This window comes from Camelus dromedarius, chromosome 15 (genome assembly GCF_036321535.1).
Source record: "Camelus dromedarius isolate mCamDro1 chromosome 15, mCamDro1.pat, whole genome shotgun sequence".
Lineage (NCBI taxonomy): Eukaryota > Metazoa > Chordata > Mammalia > Artiodactyla > Camelidae > Camelus > Camelus dromedarius.
The window spans coordinates 30,636,508-30,658,378 of record NC_087450.1 but is presented as its reverse complement, the minus strand read 5'-3'; the positions used below and the strand labels follow the sequence as shown (position 1 = coordinate 30,658,378).

Sequence of the window (21,871 nt, the reverse complement as noted above, 5' to 3'; positions counted from 1 at the left end):
CTTCTGATACTGGCTTAAATGTCAGAGCCACCAAGTTAATGAGTAATTGTGAACTTAATGTATCTCCTCTTAGCAAGCCACCTTCCCTCCTCCCCTCCCCCAACACACGTGTATACACACACACACTCCCCCCCACACACACTTATATATACATGCTCTACTCATACACTGTCTCCAGAGTGCAACTTATTCATCTGTTAACTCCCGCCCAATCAAACATGCCTCCACATACCCTTATCTCTAATTCTTTACACACAGTTGGAACACATCATAGTTGCTGGAATGATTTGAATCATTCAGCCACTGGTGCTGCCTTCTTGGCTTGCCTGGTGGACATGGGGCCAAGGCACTACCAGGAGAAAATGGAAGCAGAACTTCTTAATCTGCCCTTGGCTCCACAGGTATGCCCAGGGCTGTGCACACAGTAGGTTCCATGGGTATTTATTCCTTGATGAGGCCTAAGTGCCAAGCCATACTCTCCCCCATAAATTAAGCAGCCAGACAGATTTGAGATGCAGGCTGCTCTGTTCCCCATAGCTGAGGTTAACACTCTGAAAGGTGACAGGCCTACCCCTGAAGACGATGCTGGTTTGGTTTGTGCTAAATTAATTCCAAAGCAACAGATGGGCAGTGACATCCTTTTGCATTAAAACTCCCCAGGCAGGTCACTGGGACTGTTGGAGGAAGGGCTGTTACTCAGACACCCTCTGGGCAGTGATTACTTCTCTGGCTGACCACAGCTTTCCTTGTACGCGTCCTGTCCTCCATTCTCCTGCCCTCCCCCTCACTCTTAAAGTCCTCCTTCCTTCCTTCCTTCTTTCTTTCTTTCTTTCTCTCTCTTCTTTTTTTTTCAAAACTTATGCTAGAGGAGAAAAACCATCCTCTTTCAAATGGCCTAATGGTTGGGATTATAAATGAGTTGGCTCAAAGCACACCCCCTCTAAGAGCTGCCACTGAGGGAGAACATTTCATTCTTGTTGTCCAGACCAATTAAGATTCTGTTTACCCCAGCTTAATTTTCAAAGGGCTGTCCTTCCCAGCGAGCTGGTTCAGGGCTCACAATAAAGGTGTTTCTCGTGGCGTCCTGGGCTCTGGAGGGACAGGGAAGGGGCTGGATGGGAGAGGGGTCCCTGCTTTCTTCAGACAGGGGCTTTGTCCAGCAGGAGGGCACTTCTGGTCTTCATTCAGCCTGCAGAAAGTGAGAAGGTCCTTCTGAGGCTGAGGCATCCCATGAACGCCTCCTCTGTGACTCCAGCCCTCTTAAGGTTGAACCCCTTCTTTGAATTTCAACGGAGAAAATTGTCTAGAGGCTACAGGCTAGCATTTTGTTTTATTCATGGGTAAATCTTTACTCAGCCCCCAGATTGTAAGCTCCCCGAGAGGGGACTGCATGTGGCACATAGCACGTAACACAACTCACACAACATGTGTGCTGAATTTAGGGGAATCTGGCAGAAAGATGATCCTGGAAAGAAACTTTCCCATGACTTTATAACACTGCCATATTGGCTTTCTTATCAGCTCATTTTAAAGGGAGTTCTGATCCATCTGGACATTATTGAAGATCTTTAAGGTTATAGGTAGTCGCTGTAATATATTGCCCATCTGAGCACAGTAGAACTCATGTCTTCACTCATGGAGCCCATTAGCAGGAAGGCTGCCAGGTCTACTTGGATAAAATATTGGCCAGGATGTGTGTGGTTCTCCAGCAAGCCTGGATCTATAGGATTCCTTCAGTGTGTTTTATGTCAGGTGTCCCTCTGGAGTGTCCTCTGACCCTCTGTTAAAAGTAGGGGGTGAGAACAAACTATGGTTATCAGGGGACAAAGGGGATGGGAAAGGATAAATTAGGAGTTTGGAATTTGCACTTCTTGGGGAGCGATGGAAATGTTAGGTATCTCGATTTTGGAGGTGGTTTCATAGATGTTTACATCTATCAAAATTAATCAAGTTGTACCTCTGAAATATGTGTAGTTTACAGAAATTATACCACAATAAAGTTGTTCAGGAAAAAAAAGAAAAGCAGGGGCTGAGAGGGAGCAGTGAATGGGCTGACTTGCTCATTGTGAGTGGATGCTGCCTGCTGCCTGCTGCCTGCTGCCTGCTGCCTGCTGCCCTGGGGGGACCATGACCTCCTGCTGCTGGACCTAACAGGGCAGCGATGGAAGCACTGGAGTCTAGGCAAGTTAGTGTTACAAACACAGCAATTCTTCAGAAATCCCTGGTGGGCCAGACTGCTTGATATATTTACTCCTCTTTCCTTTTTAATAATTGATCTGTAATTCATATTCAGTGGATTTTATACATTCACAACGTTGTGCAATCATCACCACTATTTAATTCCAGAAGATTCTCATCATCCCCAAAAGAAACCCAGCATCCATTAACAGTCACTCTCCATTCTCCCCTCCCCCCAGCTCTTAGCAACCACTAATCTACTTTCTGTCTCTGGATTTGACTATTCTGGACATTTCATATGCATGGAATCATACAACATATGGTCTTTGGGTCTGGTTTCTTTCATTCAGCATCATGTTTTCAAGGTTCATCCATGTTGTAGATGATATCACTACTTCATTTCTTTTTGTGGCTGAATAATCCTTGTCTGTCCTTTTTCTTCCTTTTTGTCAGTCGTCCTTTCATGGACATCCTGCCTGAGGCCCTGGGAACCATTGTCTGGGTTGCGAGGCAGAAAGTGAAGTTCTGCTGGTCACGCACTTCTAGTGCTGTCTTTGCCACGACCTCTGGTAGGGGTGGGTTCTGGTCTCTCTGCTCTTTCAGTGTTCTAGTTCTCTCTCTGCCTCTCTTCATAGCACCCCCCCCATTCACACCCTTGTATCTTTTATTCATCATATATATGAGTGTTAAATCCAAGTGAGGTGAGGAACATAAAGATCCATCATTTAGGGTTCTTCCTCTGTAGGAGCTTAGTGTCCATTGGCAAGAGATGTATACAGTTGACCAAAATGCAAGCAGGAAATGGGACATGCAAAGAACAGGTAAAGTGTGAGGAGTGTCATAAAGGTGCCAGGCTGCTTGCCTGGAGCTTCCCAGAGAGCCAGGGCCTCCGTGGGGCCATCATGACTCAGGAACTTGATTTTAGGGAGGCACTCATGCAGCATCAGTTTCACGGGTCTGATTTGTGTTAACTTGTGAGAGATCCAGATATAAGTAAGGTTGTGGAAGGATTAATTTACCATGTGATCTCGGTGGAAAAATGGACACAAGCCATAAACCAGGAGCTCACAAAGAAGAAAAACTAATAGCCAGTGAACACACAATATGCAAAGATATGCAAATAAAGCCTTTTTTTTCACTTATCAAATTGGACAACATTGGAAAAATTGATATTCAAGAGTCAGGGAAGTGAATGCTTCATGTGCCGATCAGTAAAAACTGACATGATCCATTTGGAGATTAATTTGGCAAAGACACTTAAATTTTCGATGATCCATTCCTATGAATTTATGCCAAGGAAACATTCATTCAGTGTACACAAAGATTTTTCTAAAACGACATTCTTCCCAGAGACGTTTATAATAGTGATAAGTTGTAAACACGTTAATGCATAGTAAAAAGAGATTTGTTAAATGATTGTATGTATTAGAATAATCATAGTCATTAAAAACTGCTTTCAACAAATATTTAAAGATGTATGAAAAGGCTGATGGTGTGTTAAGTGTGAAAAAACAGGAATCAAAACTATATATGGCATGATTACAACTTTGAAAAATATGCATATGTATAATGTGTAAGGAAAAATTAGAACAAAATTGTCAAAATGTTAAAGTGGTTGGCTCTAGTAGTGATACTGAATACTTTTAGAAATTTACTTCTTTATACTTTATTCTGTTTTACACCAATTTTTTAAAAAAGTCACTTTATTTTTTATTAAAATTATATATGCAGATGATTTAAAGAGTCAACAGTTCTATAAGAGCCTGTTAAGGAGAAACCAAAGATCCCTTTCCACTTCCCTACAGAAAAGTCTTTTCCTGCTCTCAATTTTTAGCTGTTTATTTCGGTAAAAAAAAAAAAAAAAAAAAAAAGTCCTCTTTTGACTTTGCATCATGAATGATGAAGCTCTAGTTCTCTTTCGGACATACCTTCCACTTCCCATCCACCCATTCCCAGTAGCTATATTGTAATTTCTGTTTAATTACTGGTTCATGGTTTTATTTTTATCGCTGTTAGCACAGTTGACCCATGTAGTGTACTATAATTACTTTTACCCCTTTGTGTGACTATTGGTTTTGCTGGAGTTACTAAGTATCTTGTTTCTTCCCTTGCTTAGTCTTCACTGCATGTCTGTTTTATCCCAAACTCGCCTTTCCATGCATTCCAACATAATCAGGTACGCTGCCAGTTTCTTCTTGGAGATGTCCCTTATGAGCATGCTGACCTGCTCCGGGCTGGGCTAATTGCCTCTAGCCTGCTGCACAGCTGTCATCCTGGGATTTTCCTTCATCATTTTGGGGATTCCCTCTGGCTCTATCTCTTGTATTAGATCCCTATTTTTATTTTTCATGTCTTCGTGGTTTATTTGCTCATTTTGGTGGAGCATGTATCTTATTAGTTTCTTGAGAAAAGGCATTGTAGGGAGAACTTTGGATACCTGGTATGTTTGGATTTCCTTCATACCTGATTGACAGTTTGAAAATAGATTGGAAATCATTTTTCCTTCAGAATTTTGAAGGCATTGCTCCATTGCCATCTAGCTTCAATTTATGCTGTTAAAAAGTCTGATGCCAGTGTGACCCTGGAAATGTTGTCAGGAACCTGGTTTTCCTCCCTGGAATTTCACACTCATGGTCTTCGGGGTAGAATCTAGCTGGCTATTGTAGGCTCTTTCACTCTGGAAACTCGGGTCCTTCAGTTCTGAGAACTTCTCTTGGCTCATTTCTTTGATTGCTTCACTTCCAGTTAATCTCTTCTGTTACACTAGAACTCTCAGTATTTGGCTGTTGGAGCTCTTGAGGTGGTTCTCTGATTGTCTTACATTTGCCCTTTCTGTGTCTTTTTGCTTTATTTTGGGGAAAGCTCTTCAATTTTATCATCCATCCCCCTTCTATTATTTTTTTCTTTAAATGTGATTCTGTTTTTAATTTTCAAGAATCTTTTCCTGTTCTTGGATGTTCTTTTTTTTTTTTTTTCCTTTAGCATCTTCTAAGTTTGGTTTGGCTTGCTTTTGGTTTGAATATCTTCTGTAATTTCTCTGAGGATATTAATGATAGGTTTTTGAAGTTTTTTGTCTCCCTGTAGAGGCTCATTTTGATCTTTGTCTTTTGTGGCAGTTCCTCAGGTATCTGCTCCTGTTTGTGAGAGTGGCCCTGGGGAACGTGGGAAGCTCTGTGTATCCATGGGTCTGGATGACTCTGGCCTTGACTGATGGTCTCGGTTTCTTAGCCTCAGCACCATTGATATTTTGGGCTGGATAATTTGTTGTGGGTGCTGTCCTACGTGTTGTAGGATGCCTAGCAGCACCCTTATTGTCTTCCCATTAGATTCCAGTAGCACCCTACCCCAGTTGTGATGATCAAAAATGTCCCCAGACATTTCCAGATGTTACCTTGGGGCAACATCACCCCTTGTTCCCCTTACTCCAGTTTGAGAACCGCTGCTATAGGGTGATCTGTCTGGACCTTTTCCTTGGAGAACCGGTAATGTCACATTTTGGTCCTTCCACTTGGGCTGGTCATATTCCCCAGAAGAGAATCTCCCACTCTTCTGTCTGAGTGGTTGCTGCTGGGCTGCCTGGTGGTTCTGGGGTTGGGGGGATGAGTGGAGGAAGCAGGGTAGGGGTCTCAGTTTTCAGTTGTACCCTGGCCTGTGTGTTCAGCGTGTTAAACTGAGCCTGGTGTCCTCCTACCCAGGGAACTCTCTGGTCTACCCTTTCCAAGCAATAAATATCCTCTGCCTTTCGTCAGGGTTGGGGAGAGTGTTTATCATGCTAGAGAACAGGGTCTGGGGCTTACTGCTTCATAAGCCACTGTCGATCTGCCCCCCTGTTTGTGGCTCCACCTTCAAGCCACTTTCAGAACGCACCGTTCCAGTTCCCACACCTTTAGGGGGTTCTGTTGTGCAGAACGAGGTGCTTCTTAACTTTCCCCTCACTGCTGGCCCAGAATTTGGTGCCCAGGGTTTGCTAAATCAGTTCCTACTTGTTCTTTTGCCTTCCAGCTTCTAAAATTGTATGGCTCTTGTCTCCTTTCCTGTTTGCTTTGTCCTGTGGCTTTGTGCCCCCTGCCCCTTTTTTTTAATTGCTATACATGTCAGAGGATTCTGAAGAGATCAGAGATAAATGCATGTGTTCAATTGGCTGGGATTTAACTGAATTCTTCTCTAGTTTTGTTTTTTTTTTAATAATTAGGAAACATAAATATGAAGAGCAGAGTTCTAGTGATAGATATCTTTTCAGTGCCTGTTATCCCGTGTACCTTTCCTTAGCAGCAGAGATATGTGGAAAAATGAATTCATAAGAAGCTTTCTTGGGATTCAGGCTTTGGAGCAAAAGGTCTTAGAGGAGATTTGAATTTCTTCTGGATCCTGGAACCACGTGATGAGCTATCCCTTCCACAAGAGAGCTCGGCTTTCTAGTGTCCAGGATCTGTGTGTGCACCATGTCCAGCAGCTTACCATTGGGCAAATCTGGATGGACAGGAATATTCTAACTCTGCAGTGTCTCCTTTGCCAGACTCTGTGTAGAGTCTGCGTAGTCAGTGACCTTTCAGTTAACATTTTTTCAGGCAGGCCAAAACATCCTTTATTAGGTTACAACATCCTTTGGTTACGTTTTAGTCACCTTGATTAGATTTGGGTGTTTTCAAGCATCTCGGTCATCTCTTAGTAATGACCCATATTGCAGATGACTAATAATGATTATGGTTTAATTTTCATTAACTTCTCAACCTGTAGCCTTATGTCACGTTATTAGGGTGTCCTACGATAGTTCCCCTCTGTTAACTACACCTATAGGTATTAATGACATTGGGAGGCAGGAAGGGGCACTTCCAGCTCTGGAGATTGTGGAGGGGGTGGTGGGACAGTTTTTCTAGGTGAGAAAGTGGCTTGAGTGTTGTATGGATTTGGGGTGGGGAGAGGCACAGGTAGGACAGCATATTCTGTGCAGCCTTTTCCAGTCCTCAGGGGTGGACATCCTCCCTCCTGTGAATTTCTGCAGCATTTAGCACGTGTGTCTCTTGTCACTAATCTTGTGCCTACAGTGGAGGCTTTCTTTGGACCTGTTTATCCCATTTAATCATAACAACAACCTTCTGAGGTAGATGATATTATCTACCCCTCCCCCTGCCTTTGCTTTAGTGGCTCAGAAAACAGAGACACTGAAATGACTTGTATGGGCCACAGGTATGGCCCACGAGAGGCAACGCCAGACCTTAGACGAGGCCCTCTGGCTCCAGATCTGTAATTCATTATTCTAGTTAGTGACTTCCCTCTGCTGCCAGCCCTTACTGGGTTGCTTCACTAAGCTAGTGGCTCTCTGAAGGGAGATGTATGCTGTCTGATTTTCCAGGAAGCACACAACCCAGACTCTGTAAAGGAGCTGATGTGATGGACTGCAGGCTGGGCAGGACTCAGCTTAGTGGGTTACACAGGGCAGGGCTAAGAGCAGGAACCCCGCCGGTTCCTGTGTAGTTTGATGAGACTGTAGGGTCCACACCTCTAGGGTTGTTAACCACCACCCCCCACCCCCCAACTGCTCCAGCCACAGTCTCACCAGCACTTCACCCACTGCCCAGGGCTCAGCTGCTGCCCTCTACCCCAGATGCGGGGATGACAGCTCCTGTCCCAACGCGGCCTCCAAGGGTTTTATGAGGGTCACAAAAGAGAATGGACATTCAAAACACTGAAACGACTGGTGTTTTTCTTGTAAAGTGTTTTTGTTTCCTTGTCTGCCTGTAGTGTTGCTTCTCTTTGGTTTTGTTCCACTGGCTTGGTTCACTTTGGTCAATGTCACGTCTTCCTAGCCAGGTTCTCTCTAGTAGGCCATCCAGCTCCTGGATTGGCTAAGCTTCTGGGAGCACAAGGATGCTGGTGCAAACGTGGGTCCAATGAACATTTTACAGGCAGCCACTGAAAAGCGCCTGCATGTGTGCAGCAGCCGGCGAGGGCTAGGTGGCCACATCAAAGTCCATGTGCATCCTGACTCTTTTTCGCTTCTCGGGTCTCGTTAACCATTGTTGTAAAAATATATATTGGAGGTATATTGGTTTAGCTATTTTCAGTTATTTTAATAAAATCTCTGACTTCAGTTCTTGCCTGCCATGTAAAATATATGCACTTAGTGAAGCAGCCAAACGTCTCAGCATGTTTTTCACAAAGTCGATTTTACCCTCCACCCTTATTTTCCACCGATTTATCCCTCTGTGCCGAGTCTGCCGAAACTGAATGGAGAAGGAGCACTGCTGGGCGTGGTGATAAGCGCGCAGCCACCACACCTGCTATGTGCCTGTCATACCTTAGCTCAGTTCATCTTCCAACAGTTTAGTCCATTTTATAGATGAAGGGAACAGAAACTTGTCTGAGGCTACATAGCCAGTAAGCCTGTGATTCAAAGAGGTAACAGATCTGTGTCCAAAACCTATGATCTACTGCTTGCTTAAAACAGAGGGGCCAGGAGGGTCCTAAACTAGATGTTAGGAGAACTGCCTTTCTGCCTGACTCTCCTATGACTTTGGACAAGTGATGAGTTTCTCTGAGCCTGTTTCCTCATCAGCAGGAGCTGCTCTATCTCATGGGCTAAGGTGAAGATTCAGTGGGATGGTTGGGCTGATGTGAAAGCAGGAGCAAGAGGCTCTGTGCTGCGAAGTGAAATAAGGCTAGGGTCACGTGACGTGGGGACTCAATAATAAGCCTGGAAGAGAGCTCTGTGGAGCCTGCTGTAGTACAAGAATGCCGGAGCCAAGCCGGAGCCGGAGGGGAGGAGATGAAGAGGGTGATGCAGAACAGGCAGAGTGAGGGGCATGAAACGCGCACGGAGGAGGGTACGCTGTGCTCCACAACACGGAAGCGTGTCACAGTGATTACTGTAGGTCCTGAGGAGTTGATGGCTTGGGTATTTCTGCCAAGGACTCCCTGAAGGGGAAGGGTATTTCTGCCATGTGCAGCACCTCGCTGAATTTCAAAGAAATCTCTGTGTGTGCATACGCATGTGTGTGGGTACCCACAGGTCCCAGCTCTGCACCCTTGTGGACCTCTGTGTATTTTCCTTGAATTAAGGTGAAATTCACACAGCATAAAATTAATCATTTTAAAAATGTACAGTTTGGTGGCATTTAGTACATTCTCGATGTTGCACACCCTCCATCTCTCTTGAGTTCCAGAAGACTTCCATCCCCCCAGCAGAAATGGTGTGTACTTTTTAAAAGGTCTCTCTTGTGAAAGCATATTTGAGAACTGAGTTAGATCATCCCTATTTCGCCTACCTGCCCAAAGCCTTCCTCCCTCGTCTGCTGGTACCATGTGTTTGCCCAAGGAGTGTGGTGCGAGTACTCAGATTCCAAATGGGCTTGTTAGTCATGGTCTCACTCCTCCGTGCAGCGTGGCTGCCTTATACAAGCACGAAGAAAAACAGCGTTTCAGGCTTTATCAGAGGGTCTTTGTTACCCGGTCTTGTCTTGCTTCTTGACTGCTTGTTCTTAGTATATTTTAAGTCCGTGTGTAACGGTGGCTGCCAATGAGAGACTTCAGTCTTTGTAAGCCTCTTCCTTGGCATTAAAGGCAAAGGAGGTAGGTGTTAGTCTATAGTCAAGGAAAATGGTATTTCCTCTGGATGTGGCCCATCCTTAACTCCCAGTTCTGTGGGTGCCCTCTCCCCATGGGAAGCCCAGGTGACCTGCCTCCATAGCGCCCAGGGTCCTCTGTAGCTCAGGTGTTGAAGGGGTTTGAGGGCTGCTCCTCTGGACATATCAGGCCTGGTACTTCTGCATGCCTCCCTCTAAATAGTTAATTCTGGGTAGCATCTACTCCCTTGTGATACAGGGACCACAGCTCTGGCCAGGGGAGAGGAGGTCCTTGAACAGTCTCTGTGAGTTGCAAAGAGGGCCAGTGAGTGGCAAATCCTTCTGTACTGAAGGAGGGGGAGGGGGAAGGGAGGGAGAGAGAGAAGAGGAGCAGCAGAAGGAGAAAGGATGAGAAAGGAGCTATCTTCAGTAATCTAGGGAATACTTCACTCTGGTGGACTATTTAGGTCACATGCCCACCCAGGAAGCAACCCCTGGCACACCTGGGAGATACCGTGGGTTCGGTTCCAGGCCAAGCATTGAAGTGAATGTCGCAATAAATTGAACATATGAATTTTTTGCTTTCCCAGTACACAGAAAAGTAATGTTTTCACTAGATTCTATTAAGTAGCAATAGTATTATCCCTAAAAAAATGTAGATACCTTAAGTTAAAAAATAATTACTAAAAATGCTCACCGTCATCTGAGCCTTCAGCAAATTCTTAGTTCTAACATCAAAGATCACTAATCACAGATCACTGTAGCAAATGTAATAATGATTTTAAAAGTCTGAAATATTACAAGAATGACCAAAGTGTGGCACACAGACGTGAGGTGAACAAGTGCTGTTGGAAAACTGGTGCTGATAGACTTGCTGGGTGCAGGGTTGCCACAAACCCTCAATTTATAAAAAATGCAGTATCTGCAAAGTGCAATAAAGTGAAGTGCAGTAAAATGAGGTCTGCCTTTGCTTTGTCTGGGGAGGAAGAGATTGATTCCCTTAGATAACCCAGGGATGGCTTCATTCTGATTGGACTGCTTGGGCCATAGGCTCACCCTGGAACCAGTGACTTCGGCCAGGGAGTGGGGAATGAAACTCCATGATTGGCTTAAATCCAACCAGGATTTCTTTTAGCTAAATATGGGGTCAGAGTCCCTGGGGGCATGTGTCTGGGTAGAGGAGAGGTGGGTCCTGAACTAAATCAGTTTGGGTTAGAAGGAACAAGTAGGAGAAGGATGCGGAGCAGACAGCCTGCCTAGGTAAAATAAAGGTCAAGACGATGGAAAAAAGGCAGTGGTGAAAAACAGTAGAGGACGTAAAATGCTGCGGAAGAATCGCTCAGTCTGAGACTCTGCTCCTTAGGGCTTGTGTTACAATTCAGGAAGGTGGGTTGGACCCATTGGTGCCCTACAGAAAAATGGCCCTGATCTCAGGAGGCAGTTGGATTCTTGTCTGAAAGTGGTGACAGCAACCTTAAAAAAATCTGCCTCTTACTGCCTCTTACAACCTAAAAAAATTCAGACGCTTTATCTGCGGTCTCCGGCTTGGTAGCTGGTGAAGGAGGTGCAGACCATTCTTCTGACTGCACCTCCCACTGTTACCCTCATTCATTCAGCAAGAATTTAATAACCAGCTACTATAAGCCAGGCTTTGGAGAATAGGCCTCTGCCCTCAGGGAGTCCTGTGGAGGAAACAGACAAGAAAGGAGGCAGTGATACTACAATGTAAAAAACGGGATGACAGGAGAAGCCCAGGTGCAACAGAAGGACCTCTCTGTACACGTCATTTTAAGTCAGTATAACTTCCTAGCAGTAATATGGAGAAATAAAAGGAAAGTAATTCATAATAAAAATATTTATTTCAGTATTAAATTCCTATATTCCCAGGGCTGAGTACTCCAGAAATCATAATGAAGTAGTCACATGCCTACATCTATAGGCAGAATGACCACAAATGCCCCAGCTCCAAAAGTTAACTAATGTGGTTGTGTTTTTGTGGTAACTTGAGTACTGAGAGCAGTATTGCCAGTGGTGTGCAGCTTTCTACAGTGGTAAGGAACTCCTGTCATGTTTTAAACAAAGTAAAGTAAATGTCCTTTTCTCTTAATATACAGGAGGGTTAGGTCCTAGATTCAGGTTGTTATAAAAGGGTTTCTCATATTCATCAGTGCCTAGCAGTATACGCATCAGTCATGCAGGACCGGGGACTGTGTCTCTTTACCTGGCTCCCACCCCTAAATGCTGGTAGAGTTCCCCCATTCATGTGGACAATCAAAAACCCCTCCCACATTTCCACAGTGTCCCCAGGACATAGAGTCATCCTGCTCTGGTTAAGAGGCTCTGGTCTCTCCTCTGCTGTACTGTGAACTCCATGCGGTGGGGTCCGTGTCTGTTTTTCACTGGAGCACACACAGTGTTAAGCACCCAGTGGCCAGCTATTTGTTGGAAAAGATGAATGCATCGCTATTCCATCAACATGAAACTCATACCAAAAAAGTTACAAAAGGAATATGCCACACAGACGTGTGACCTGACATTGCCCTTCTTTCTGCATGCTGACCTCTGTTTTAGTGAAAGAGACTTGTAATTATAGCTCCAGACAATGTAGAATTTCAGCTCTAAGTCCTTTACAATGAAGGAAGTCGTCTCACCGTGTACAAAAGAAATTGCATTGGCTTTGAAGTTGTGGTTTGTCTTTTTTTGGAAAGTCAGGCTTGTCTGTTGAGGAGCTCAAAAGCACTTGACCAGCTCGCTCCTGTATCTTCACATGTGTATGCTATATTTATCTTCCCCTCGCAAATGGGGAAATGAAGCTTGCCTAAAGGCCATATTTAGCTAGGCTTGATCCTCTGCCTTGTGGGGTCAGCTTCGATAAAACAGAATCCTAAAACTCAATTTTTATGCAGTAGTTTAAACTTCCACCCACATTAAATCTGTTACTAGGGCCGCTCGCAAGGGTAAAAAGTGTTATTTGGAGTATTTTTAACCATGCGATGTGGCAGTCTAGTTCAGTCCCCTCCTTTTAGAGATGAGGAAGTCAGGCAGGTCCATGCGACACAGTTAGCTAATGGCAGAGCCTGTTCAGCTGTCTGTCTTTCTGCTCCCACAAATTTCAATTTTTCTCCTTTTTTTTTTTTTTCTCCAGCTAACCTAAACAGGAGTTAGGCAGCCAAAAGGAAGATGCTAATAGAAAAGAAACCAAAGATCTGGCTCACTAGCTCCTAAATAATTAGTAAATTAATTGGGAGACAGACATTATAATCGAAGTATATAAAGATGACAGTTGCTGAAAGTTAAAAGCAAAACCTCCATTTCAGAAATTCTTTTACCAAGAGCTAATCAGACCAGTGATATGTAAATACCACTTCACGACTAAACAGAAGGTTAAAAAAAAAAAAGGAAAGAAAGAGAAAAAAAAAAGCCAAACATTTTTTAAGTTTTTGAAAAATAGTAGCCTCTTAGAAATTTGTATCACTTAAAAAAATTCTCCTCAAATTTTCTTTAGCCCAACTGTAGTAGGAGGTGGTGGGCAAATTCAATAAACTCATCATTGATGCATTTTGAACCAAAGTTACCAAAATACTCTCCAAAAGAATCCAAACCAGCTTCCTAGAAAAACAGTTATTTTTAAGGGGGTGAAAAGTTATATTTTCACTATACAAAATTAGATACAAAATGAACATGAAAGCCACAAAAGGGCTACACAGAGGAAATGAGGTTTCATAGACTACTGTTACCAAGAATTATTATAGAAATGTTGATAATTTATAAGATTATGACAAAACACTTTTCATCTTCAGAAGCTACCTCCAGTCCATGTGTCCTGTTGGCTTTAGTATAGCATCCTTTTGGGGTTGGAGTGATTCAAGAGCCATGCCTGATACCTATTTTGGGATTCTCACCAAAAACAGATGTTTCAGATGGAGATTACTGCTTCTCCAGTCACCACAAGCCACCAGTTGTCAGGGACAGTCTTACTTTGTTGCCTTACATTTTATGTATCTCTTAAAATAATCAGAAGCTGTTTTAGACTTTAGAAGTCTTGGGCTTGTCTGTTAAAGAATTATTCCATTGTGGTCCCACTTTTTATCATTCTAGATTCATACTTTTATAGGTATGGATAGATGGCTATTTTCTGAATCAAAATGACATGCTGGATTATTCAGAAGTATAATACATGCTTATAGCATTTTATAGTTTTCAAAGCATTTGTCACTGATAATGTCCCATTTTACAGACTGATAAACAAAGGCTCTAAGAAATAAGTGACTTGACCAAGGTCACATGCTAGTAGGTCATATATGTTCCAACCCTCTCCATTCTGTAAGGCCCAACTCAAATGTCAGCTCTTCTAAGAAGTCTTTTCTTAACGTCCCCTAATTACTGCCCTTGGTATGCACCACGTTCTGACTTGTAATGTAGTGTTTCCATACACGTGTCTCCCTTGCTGTGAACTCCCTAAGAGCAGACTGTTATAAATGTTTGTGTCTCTTCCCAGCTATCAAGTTGTCCTCCTCGGTGCTAACTTTAAGCACGTTCCAACGTTAGCACCGCAGTTTCTTCTCCTCTAGGCTGTGGCTTGGAGGTCTGCATAGTTCTAGGGAGGCCTCCAGGTACATTGTGGGTACTGTTGCTCATTCGGGTTTGTGGCCATATTTCTAACCTACAGATATCTTGTGAGAGCTTTGCAAATGTTTCTGAAGTGCTTTACACATCAGAAATGATCTGTATCTTGCTCTTCCTTCATTTCCCTGATGGTTGCACATTCTGGGCACATAGTAGGTGATTATTAATGTTTCTTGGATTAATTACTTATATATTTACCTGCTCCAGCTTACACTTTCCTTTCTCCCGTTGTCGTATTTGACTTTTGATATGTACACATCATGAATTCCCAGTTGAACTCTAAGCTCCAGAGGGATGATTATTGCTTTTATTTGTGTGCACCTGTCCTGAGAACATCTTTCATGCAGTATGATCTCAATACAACTTCACTAACTGATGTTCAGTGACCAGTGTGTGACAGTATAGCACAGAAAGCATGGCAAGGCCGACACTGTCCTGTGTGAGTGGTTCCACTGAAAATACATATTTAAATAGGCATACACATGCTAAAAACATGTATGTTAAACAGAACTCACTAAGTGGGAGAGAGCACCGAAGTTCACATGAAGGGGACAAAGGTGGTGCAGAAGTGGGGACGCCCCTGGGCACTGCTGGCTAAGCTGGACATAGAAAGGGGTCTCCCGACTGATGGCCATTTACTCCAGTTCTCTGTCACACCGGAAGGTGTTTTGTTTCCTCTCAGCACATTTCGTTGGTCTCTTATTGTCTGTGGATTCTTGTCTGATTGTCAGTGTTTAGGGTGAAGCTTGTCATCATCACAGGTTAAGCACTCTTGAGGAGAATGGAGAGCCTCATCACTAAGCTACCAGAACACACTGTTAAAAAAAAAAAAAAAAAAAAGATACCTCTGGTCCTTAGCCAGTTGCTAAGAAGCTAAAGATTTTACTAAGCAGTTCAACAGTCCTGTTGACCAAATTCCTCATTGTTTTTCCTGGTTCTGATGTAAAACAGTTGTCTTTAATACACTTTAATGCATCTAATACACTGCAGCATTCCAGTTACCAAGCTGAAATGTTTAAATACCTACCTTTTAAAAAAATTTTTGAGCTAAAATAAAATTGATTTGTGAATTAGGAGGACACTAGAGAATTGGCTTTGAGAAGTTCTGACTTTGGTAAGTGGCTGTTTAAGAGTAAGGGCAGTTCCACATTTACCTTTCTTTGTATTGTCAAATTTTAAATATATAGCTGGAAATGAAAGATTTGCATGCTTCAGTTTATTTATCCCTAAACCTAAAATTTCACATTAAATGTACTCAAGATACTACATAGTAGATATAAACAATTTTATATGATGCAGGGTACATATGCACAGGGGATGATTTATTTTTTTAATTTGGTATCTATTATTAGACTTCTAATTACTCAGGCTGGATGGAAGCAGAGAGATCTCATTCTGATAATAACTGCCAATTATTTAGCTGGAGATTACAGGCAGAAGGAGTTCATTTTAGATAGTTCAGATTTAAGGAGTAACATTTCTTTCCAAGGAGTTCTAAACATACTTGTCTTTATTTTTTTTTAAACCCCAGTTCTTCACATTTTAACTATTCCAACAAAAACCTACAATTTAACAAATATCTAGAAATGATTAGTTTCCCTCCTTTGTGGCCACATCTCTGGTTGAAGTCAGTATTCACTATGGTTATGAAAGGAATCCGTATAATAGGCTTATGTTCTATAGGATATTTGGATTAATATTATTAAGCATTCCTAGAGAACTTTGCATTTACATACTTTTTATTTCTTGTAATACCTTCCTAGAGAAAGAGTGCACGTTCTTTTTCCCTGATGAGATAAAATTTTCATTAAAAAATCTAATTTGATTTTCTTAAAAAATATATAATTCTCTTTTTTTTGGTTACATTTTAAATAGTCTTAAGGCTCTTGAGTCCCCAAATGACTAATTAGTACAGTAATAATATAACATTCTCTTTTATTAATCTGAAAATTATACCATCCTCAAGAGACCCCAGTTTGATTTGTGTGTTCTGATGCCAGTATAGAAAATTTAACTTCTTGCTAAAGGAGTTTCTCCTCTGTGGTTGGAGAGAGATGCAAAGTCAGGACTGGGGAGGGACTGATGGGACCCTGCGTGGATTTGCAGAGACTGGGAGAACCAGCTTCCCGTCGGATGAGGAATTTATGTTAAAGCGTTGAAGGAGTTCCTCCTGGCACTGTGCTGAGTGCCTTAGTTGCTGCATTATTCCATTTATTCCTCATAATCCTGTGAGACAGTATCCTCATTTCTAATTCTATGAAAATTGGATCTGGAAATGTGGATGAGGAGAGATTTGTGGCAAGAGCACCCCATCCCCTAACCTTGCTGCGCCTAAGTTTGCTCAGGAGCAAACTGCTAGGTAGTTGCCAAGTGGAAGGCCACGATTAAGTGCAGTCCTTTTCGTTCCCCTTCTCAGCAGGCAGCTTGTGAAACAGGCAGTGGCGTACAGAAAATATACTTACTGCACCGAATTGTGCTGTTTAACACATAAACTGATTTTTGAAACATGCTATATTTTTGATAGTAGTCCTCTTGTAGTAACTGACTGGAGTTTCAACATGTTTCTTGCCCACTCGATGTCTTCATTAATAATTTCTTCATTAGCACTTCTTCATTCCAAACCATTTAGAGGCCTACCCTTTTAAAAATAACCGGTCCAGAAGATTGGGGATGGCATGTCCCTTTTTGTCCTGTACAAGCCAACACCTGAGAAATCTTTCAGTGCCCTTGGCTACAGACTGTAGGTGTGCGCTTTGGAAGCATCGCAGAAAAACCAAAGGGTTAATGCCAGAGTCAAGGGTTTGAGATAATAATATGCTTGAGTTGAATTTATAGTAAGAAAAACGTCAGAATATGACATGAAAGGAAGACCGTTCCAGGAGAGAAATACTACGGCTGAAACTCCGGGTGCAGGGCGTTTTTAATGTGCCTTCAGCTCCACAGTCCTGCAGTTGTAGTAGCGAAGCGGATGGCGGCTTAAGGCCAAAAATAGAGTTTCCTTGAAACCAGATGAGAGGCAACCCCTGACAGAAATGGAATCCTGACTGTTCGTGCGCTAGAATGTAAATAAGCAGAATTTTGTGTCATAGGTAAGAGTCTAAGCAAAACAGGAGCTTCACTGCCTTTTGTGATAGATGCTAACACAGCCATCGATAGCACAGCCCTTCTGCAGAATATGAAGCAGCAGTTTAAAATTACTTGGAAGTCTAACATATTCTGGTCTGGAACCATCTCCAAGATGTGCTGAAGGGTACAGAGCAATGTGGAGTGCATGATCTCTTCTAGGTACAGATGTTTAAATATATACAGTTGTAGGCATACACATGCACAGAAAGTAACTGGACAGACACATATGAAGAATCTACATTTCAGGACAGGAATGGACATTGTGGAGGAGGGGGGTTTTGTGGATTTACTTCATGTTTCTGTCTTTAAGTTTTCACACATATGCATGCGCATACACACAACTATACAAACAAGGAAAGCAGAAATTTAAGGTCTCAGTGGAGACATATGGGGTTTAAGGCGTAGGTTCTGCAGCACCATGCCCGGGTTTGTATCCCATCTCCTTGACTTGCTATATATACTTCCTCACACAGGTTATTTAACCTGGCAAACATTCGGAAGACAGTATTATTTATTATAAACGACAGTACTTAGACATCTAGCTACAGTCAATTCTGTGTTTAAACTTTCCAGTTAAAAATGCTTCCAGGGACAACGCTCATAATCACAGTCTATTTTCTCAAGGTTTCATTGTAGCTGTTAATGATATTGTCATATGTTTACCCCACTGGTGTTCAGAACTTGCAAGGGAAAAGCAACAAAAACGGGCGGGATTATCTTGTTTTATGCAGAATGCCATGCGTTCCACATGTGGGATAGTCCTGACTTTGCTTCTTTGACCATCTAAGCTAACGTACGTATTATTAGTAAACTATAGAAATGGAAATAATGAAGTTTTTCTTTCTCCCTTAGGAAGACTATGATCGTCTGAGGCCTTTATCTTATCCGATGACTGATGTCTTCCTTATATGCTTCTCTGTGGTAAATCCAGCCTCATTTCAAAATGTGAAAGAGGAGTGGGTACCAGAACTTAAGGAATACGCACCAAATGTACCCTTTTTATTAATAGGAACCCAGGTATGCCTGCTTTGATTTTACCCATTTATGAAATACTCTCTCTGGCCTGCCTTGTGGTGTTGCTCTCAGACAAATGGTCCTAAGGTTTAGCAAATGAGATACACGTTCAATCTCAGCTGTTAGTTATAATAAATTCTGTCACATTTTTGGAAGAAGTAATATCAAAAGAAAGCAATTACTGTATTAGCTGGTTTTAAAAAATTAGTAAGTTCTTTTGTAATCTTTTTCTGATATGTGGGGATTAAATAGGACTATGTGCTTTACCTTTAAAGACTTATGATATTATGAGACATTATTCACCTTTCTTAACTAGATTGATCTCCGAGATGACCCCAAAACTTTAGCACGACTGAATGACATGAAAGAAAAACCTATATGTGTGGAACAAGGACAGAAACTAGCAAAAGAGGTAATACAACCTTTACAGAGTTAAAAAAAAAATGTGAATGAAGCCAAGGTAATAACAGAAGCTAACATTTATTGTGCATTTACTGTATGCCGGGCACTGTGCAGTGTTTTACATGTATTAGATCATATAATCCCTGCATCGACTCAGTGAGGTCGGTCTGCCTAGTTCTGCTGTTTTATGGAAGAGAAAACGGAGGCGTGGCAATGTCGGGTAACTTGTCAGATAACTTGTAAGGTCCCTCAGGTAATAGGTGGCAGAACCGGGCTTCAGTCCAGGGTTGACTCCAGCACCCTGGCTGCGCTGCTAACATCTTCCCACAAAGTCATGTGTAGAAAGAGGCATCAGAAAAAGGAGCTTCTAAACCGTATAAACATTTGTGCCAAATCAGGCCCCGTCCTTAGTGAGGACTTATGGAGCAGGTAGTGGAGTGGAAGAGGTGGACATTTAAATCTGCAGTTTAAAACAAAAAATTATGGCTAGGTTGGAAAAGAAATGTTTTGAATTTTCTTCCAATCTTTTTATGAAAGATAGAAAATATTAGCATTCTAAAATATATATAACTATGATGCACGTAATACCTTTTAACTTACATTCTTCCTTTCCCCAAAGCAAGGCTTCCTTTTTTTCTCCTTTTGGCCCTAACATTATTGGATTCTATTTTTTTCAATGTTATGACTTTAATAGGACTTTTGTGAAAACGGAATCTAATAAAATTTTTAAAAAATCCTCTCAGGAGGCAGAGGAAAACAAGAAAACTTTTTGGAGGACTGTTTTTCCTAAAGCAAAAGATAAATAGCTTCATGAACAAGTCTCTTTAGAAATTCCAGGTGTTAAATTCTGTGGAGAGAAGGAATTTCTAAATGTCATAAAGGTAAAAGTCATAAATGAAAATAGTGATGATTTAACTACAGAAAAATGTAATACCACATCAAATGCCAGAAATAAAATTAAAACTCATTTAACAAACTTGACATTTATGGCAGAAAAATGGGCTAATATCCTTAGTGTACAGGAACCCCTTGCATATGGATAAATCAAAAAAAGACATATATATTCCAATAGAAAATGGCTAAGAACATCAATGGGAGTCTCCAAAAATTGCAGATTGCCACTGGAGATAAGAAATATGTTCTTACTCATTCGTAGTCGAATGTAAGTTCAATTTCCATCTATAAAATTAGCAAAAAAAAAAAAGACATTAATTATAATACCCACTGTCCCAAGGGCGCAAGGAAATGGGCACTTGTTGTCCTGTTGGTCGTTGAGCAAAAGCAGTCTTGACAATATGCAAAAGCCTTAAAGTCATGTACACTTTTGATCAAACAATTCCATAGCTAGGAGATTATCCTAAGAAACTTATACAACATGTGCTTAAAGACAAGGCTAGAAAGTTGCTGCATTGTTTATAATAGGAAAACAGAAACCCTGCATCTGTTAAAAGTTTATACCAAGATACCTGTTGAGATGTTCATGTTTATTATGTAGTGTAAGAAAAAAAGTGGTTGCAAAAAAACAATATGATCCCATTTCTAGACCTGTCGGCGGCATTTGGCACAGTTGGTTCCTTCTTGAAACACTTTTACTTGGCTTCCTTGAATGCCCTCTCTTGGGCTTTCTCTAAACCCTCTTATTGGCTTCTCCTCCATCTCCTCATCTCCTGGCTCTGAATGTTGTAGGGCCCAGGGATCAGCACTCAGCTTCTTGGATGTCTTCCGTTCTATACCCACACTCACTCTCTAGGCCTGGTGAGCTTCTATCAGTCTTGTGATTTGAACGGTCTTCTATTGAGACCCCCAAATTTCTCTCTGCAGCCTGGCCCTCTTCCCTAAACTCTAGATTCGGTTATCCAGCTGTTCATGTGACAAGTCCATCTGGGTAGTAAGCATCGCAAAATTAATATATCTGAAACAGAATTCCAAATTTTATCCTCCAGGCCTGTCTTCCCAGCTACTCAGATCAAAAATATTGATGTCACACTTGACCTTGCTCTTTCTCGCATATCATACAGCCAACCCTTCAGCAAAACGTATTGTTGCATCTTCAGAATATATCCAGAATCCAAAGGCTCCTCACTGTCCCCTCCTCTGTCAGCCTGGTTCAGGCCCCCTCCCTCTCTGGCCTGAATTACTGTCTGAGCCGCGTGTTAACCTGTTCTCAACACAGCAGCCAGAGTGTCTTTAAAAATAGAAGCTCCATCAACTCATTGCTCTGCTCAGAATCCTCCAGTGGCTCCCCAGCTGACTCCGAGTGAATAAAGGCCCAGGTCCTCTCCATGGCCAGCAGGCCCAGCCACCCCTCTGCCTCACTCGTGCTCCAGGCGCGTGGCCTCCTTGCTGTCTCCCCAGTCTTTGACCTCAGGCCCTTTGTCCTTTTGGTGCTCCCTCTGCCTGGGATATTCTTCCCTATGGAGACATTATACATTCTTTGACTTTCAGGTCCCTGCTGAAATGTTACTCTCTCAATGAGACCTTGCCTGACCTGTCCCCACTTCCTATCTCCTTCCCCATTTTCCTCCAGACCACATGTTACTTCTGACATTCTACCTCTGTATTTATTAGTCTGTAGTCCCCTCCCTCTAAAATGTAAGCTTCATGAGAGTCGGGTAGGACTTAATTTTGTCCCTTGCTATATTCTCACATTTGGCAAATCAGAGTGCTCCATAAATTTTCAATGAACAAATGAATCAAATTGATGGATGGATGGATGCGTCCCCTTAGAGTAGAAGCCAAAGTCCTTACAGTGAACTCCAGTCACTGACCTCACTGACCTCATCTCTTGCTATCCTTCCGCTCACTCTCTCCTGCCACTCTAGCATCTTTCCTGCCCCTGAATGCTCCACGCATCCTCCTGCATCAGAGTCTTTACATCTGTGGCTCCATCTGCCTGGATACGCTTCCCCTAGGTGTCCCTCACTAGGTAACGTCACCTTGTTGAGCAGCTTTCCCTGACCACC

The 21,871-nt window shown here is 42.4% G+C and overlaps 1 protein-coding gene across 1 annotated transcript in view; it reads left to right on the top strand.

Moving 5' to 3' along the window:
* Window positions 1–21,871, top strand: part of RHOQ (ras homolog family member Q) — a 35,410-nt gene that overhangs the window by 9,767 nt on the left and 3,772 nt on the right. The window contains exons 3-4 of the mRNA XM_031466949.2: window positions 18,345–18,509; window positions 18,823–18,918. Of these exons, the coding sequence (XP_031322809.2) occupies window positions 18,345–18,509; window positions 18,823–18,918 (261 nt within the window). The remainder of the gene's footprint in view (window positions 1–18,344; window positions 18,510–18,822; window positions 18,919–21,871) is intronic.